At 40.0% G+C, this 3,856-nt stretch overlaps 1 protein-coding gene across 1 annotated transcript; it reads left to right on the top strand.

The window, feature by feature from the left end:
* Positions 1-676: 676 nt before the first annotated feature.
* Positions 677-1,516, top strand: LOC141152665 (taste receptor type 2 member 40-like). The gene has a single exon (XM_073637223.1). It carries the CDS (start codon positions 677-679, stop codon positions 1,514-1,516), a length of 840 nt encoding a protein of 279 aa, XP_073493324.1.
* Positions 1,517-3,856: the final 2,340 nt, after the last annotated feature.

The following is a 3,856-nucleotide window of genomic DNA, read 5'->3' as shown; positions in this document are numbered from 1 at the left end:
GGGAGAGGGGGGCTGGCCGTCAGGGTCCACCGCAGCTCTGGCACAAACCCGGCGACACGGAGGTCGCACGGGCAGGAACAGACTGGCCGTGTCGGCTTCGCACTTTTTGGTTTTAGAAGGGCATGACATGCCTATATCTGTGTCTCCCCCTCCTTTATCTCCTCCACCTCTTTTCTTTTCGCATGACTATATGTACTTGTCACTTTTCCATGTGTTAGTTGAGTCTTCTGAGCAGTTTGTCAGCTTTTGGACACCTTTAAAAGGTGTTTTCTATGTGTTTCTATGTGTTTTTGTTTGCCTGCCATTGGTTTTAATGGTGTTCGATGGTGTTCGACGAACAGTTCGACGAACAGTTGGGCGAACATACGGGTGTTCGACGAACCGAACTCGAACACTACGGGGGTGGCTCAACACTAAAAGGCACATAACTTCAATTATGTATTTCAGAAATAATGGATTATACTCTTGCCTATCGCTATCAATTACAAGCAAATGTTATTTGCATTTACATCATTTTATAGTTAAATTGAGGGCTGAGCGGAAGAAAACAATTAGAGCAGCACAAGTTGTTTTCGGTTGAGGATTCTTTTGATCTAACCTAAAGATGAAGATTCTATTTGAATTATATTTTTACATTTTTGATGTTATCAATTTTTTATTTTTGATACCAACGAACATGTTTATCTTCATTGCCAATATTCTGAACTGGGCAAAAGACAAAAACGCTCCACAGGGTGACCATATTATTACCAGCATAAGCGTATGCAACCTTGTGCACGAGATGATCAAGTCAATAAGATATCTGAATATAATTTATAAAAGTCTATTGATGACAAAGATCCATATTGCTTTGTTCTATATTGTCAATTCTTGGAATTTCTGGTTTTCCACTTTGCTCTGTGTCTACTTCTGTCTGAAGATTGTGAATGTGAAGCACACTTTATACATCTCGATGCAGAGGAACTTCCATAAGGCTTTGCCGTGGCTTTTTATTTCGGTTATAGCGGGTTCGGTAATTTTAAGTGCTCCATTGCTTATTGAAGTTTCAGAAGAAATTTCATCACATTTAAGACTCAACGCCTCTAAAAATATACAACAAAGAATCATATTTTTGCCTCCTAAGTTCAATGATGTTTTATCCTTCATGATTCTCTCCCTGATTGCAATGTTGATATTCTCCATCTCAGCCTCGGCCATCATCATCTCTCTTTTTAAACATATGAATCAGGTCCAACAAAACTTTGTTGGTTTTAGAGGTCCCAACATGACAGCCCACATGCAGGCCTTGAGGACTGTAATATTTTTTCTCATTGCTAATTTGATTACTTTATTTTTATTCGTCACAGTAACTTCAATGTCACCTACAACAATATGGATTGATGTGATATTTCCTATCTTTAGCATAACTAAAGTTGCCGGCAGTTGGAGTTTAATTAAAGGAAACCGGAACTTGGATAATGCTTTGAGAACTTTCATCAGTAGATTACGTTGCATCAATAAAATGAATGAAATGTAAAAGTAACATAAGTAAATTTATCTTCTGTACCTTAAAAGTGGACAAAGAATAGTGAATTAAAAAGAAATGATGCTCTTACCTCTTAGACCGTGCCGCTCCAACACATCGGCTGTTGTGTCCCCCACCGATCTCGTAGCATGAACATTGTCTCATGGACCAATCTCCTGTGTCCATAAACAATCATTTTTAAAGTAGGTTGAAAACCCATTTAATTTAATGTAGATCAAGGTTTATTATTGTTGTTTCAAATAAAAGACAACTCTGTTTTAGACCAGTAACATTAATTGATGTCTTATTCTTTTCTTTTCCATTTTTATTTGCTCTTTATTAAGTAGTAAAAAGAATTGGGAATATGAAATATTTTTTTTTCAAAACTTTATTATTGTGTTTTTGATTAAAAAATAGAAATCCTCATTTAGTTTTTATTTGTAAGTTAGTTTTTATTGTTCCTTCATAGGAAATATTAAAAATCTCTGCAGCCACTCACAACTCCCCCCCCTCCTTTTTGTTATCACACAGATTTCCAGTAAGACAAGAGCAGGCAATCTAGCTGACACTCTTAGAAACAGACTTACAATGGGCATAAAGAAGTAGTAAATTAAAATGTGGGACGTCCTTTTGAAGCCAAGTGCCAACAAGGATGTCTTTTGGTGCATAGACAAAGAAATCTAAAATAGACAGGAGAACTCTTTTCAAAGAGTTGGACAACAAAAGTGTACTAGTGTTTTTACATAAACAGAGCAGTGGAAGCCTTTTTGTTCCACTGAGATGCATGCTAGATTCAAGTAAAACTGTGATTTCATGAAGGGATCATATTTACAATAGCTAGCCTAGACTCTATGTTTTCGAAGCAAAATACGGAATATTGGAGTTTGTATACATTCGATAGTGATGGAACATACATTTTCAGTGTCAGGGTTAATCGGGGATGAATATGAATATTTTCTCATGACTGTAGCCCCTGCCTATAGGCCTCAAATCGATAATGGGCAAATTACCAACAGTATCCATGTCAAATATGACGGTGATCTTGAAACTTCTGCAATTATCTGGAGAGAAGTTATCACATAAGTGGGATTTTCAGAAAATTCTGAAGGCCTGAGGGCAGCCTACAACCCAGCCCATGTAAGGTCATCACAGGGATGGGGTTATGTGGGTGTAACTCAGGTGCTCATAAAAGATCAAGCCGAATTATGATCTGGGTTCGTGTAGAGAGATACAAATCATGTATGCAAGAATCCCGTTTACTGAATGGCCCCAAGCAAAGCGCTCTCCTTCAGCTACGTTTATTAGTCTCTGCGAGCGACGAAGTAAGTTCTTTTGTTAATCCTTTTTATTTTATGAAACTGTATATGCCATATTGTTTTGTCCCCTTCATAAAATCTTTTGTATATTTTGCATAAACAGGTTCAGTTGTCCCTACCCCAGTGCTTGGAAAGCAAGCGCAAATACCCAGCCACCCACAGGTCACAATACTAAACTGCCACATTTCTCAACTGCTTGCACTAGAAATTTAGTTTTTTAAGCTTGTGGAGGCGGAAGCTTTCCACAACCTCATGGCGGCTGTCCCTCGGTACTCGGTCCCCAGGCGCCACTATTTTTCCTGATGTGTTGTCACCACCTTACACAAGCACGTGTCCCAGATCATTAGCCGTGCCCTCACCAACGAAGTTACTGGGAAGGACCGCCTAACCACAAACACATGGACATGTGCTTGTGGCCAGGTATGGTACATCTCACTGACGGTACACTGGGTTAATGTTGTGGAAGCCGGGACACAGTCACACCCTCGGATGCAACACGTCCTCCAGACGCAGAGGATTGTGGGTCGTGGGTCAATCAGGGTTGCCCCCACATTCTACACCTCCTGCACCTCCTCCTCCTCATCATCACTTGATTCATTTTTTTCAGGAGATATTCCAGATTATGTACTTAAAATTCATGGGTGCCAATAACAATGAGCAGAACAAACCGCACACCACTACAGCGTTGTTGAAAGCTGTAACAGTGCAGGTATATCTGTGGCTCTCACATCTGAACCTACAGCCAGGCATGGTCATGTGTGACAATGGGCAGAACCTGGTGATGGAGAAATGACAGCCGGAGTAAATATGGTTTCCCTCTATGCCAGCCCTTTCACCGAGCTAAAGAATATGGCTGTGGTGAAATGCAACTCCCACTGAGAAGAAGCCCTGGGTAAGAAAAGTTTGTATGAAAGTTCCCAGACACTCTATGGCTGCTTTTTTTCTATGGGCTAGCTCCAGCAATCTATAAGACGTAAGATGCAATCTGGCACCTTGGCAATGCCAAATTCTGTTCTCCCTCTGATATCTAACAAAC

This window comes from Phyllobates terribilis, unplaced genomic scaffold (assembly GCF_046119375.1).
Source record: "Phyllobates terribilis strain yellow unplaced genomic scaffold, ASM4611937v1 Scaffold_6__1_contigs__length_29720123, whole genome shotgun sequence".
Lineage (NCBI taxonomy): Eukaryota > Metazoa > Chordata > Amphibia > Anura > Dendrobatidae > Phyllobates > Phyllobates terribilis.
This window is presented reverse-complemented; position numbering and strand designations above follow the sequence as displayed.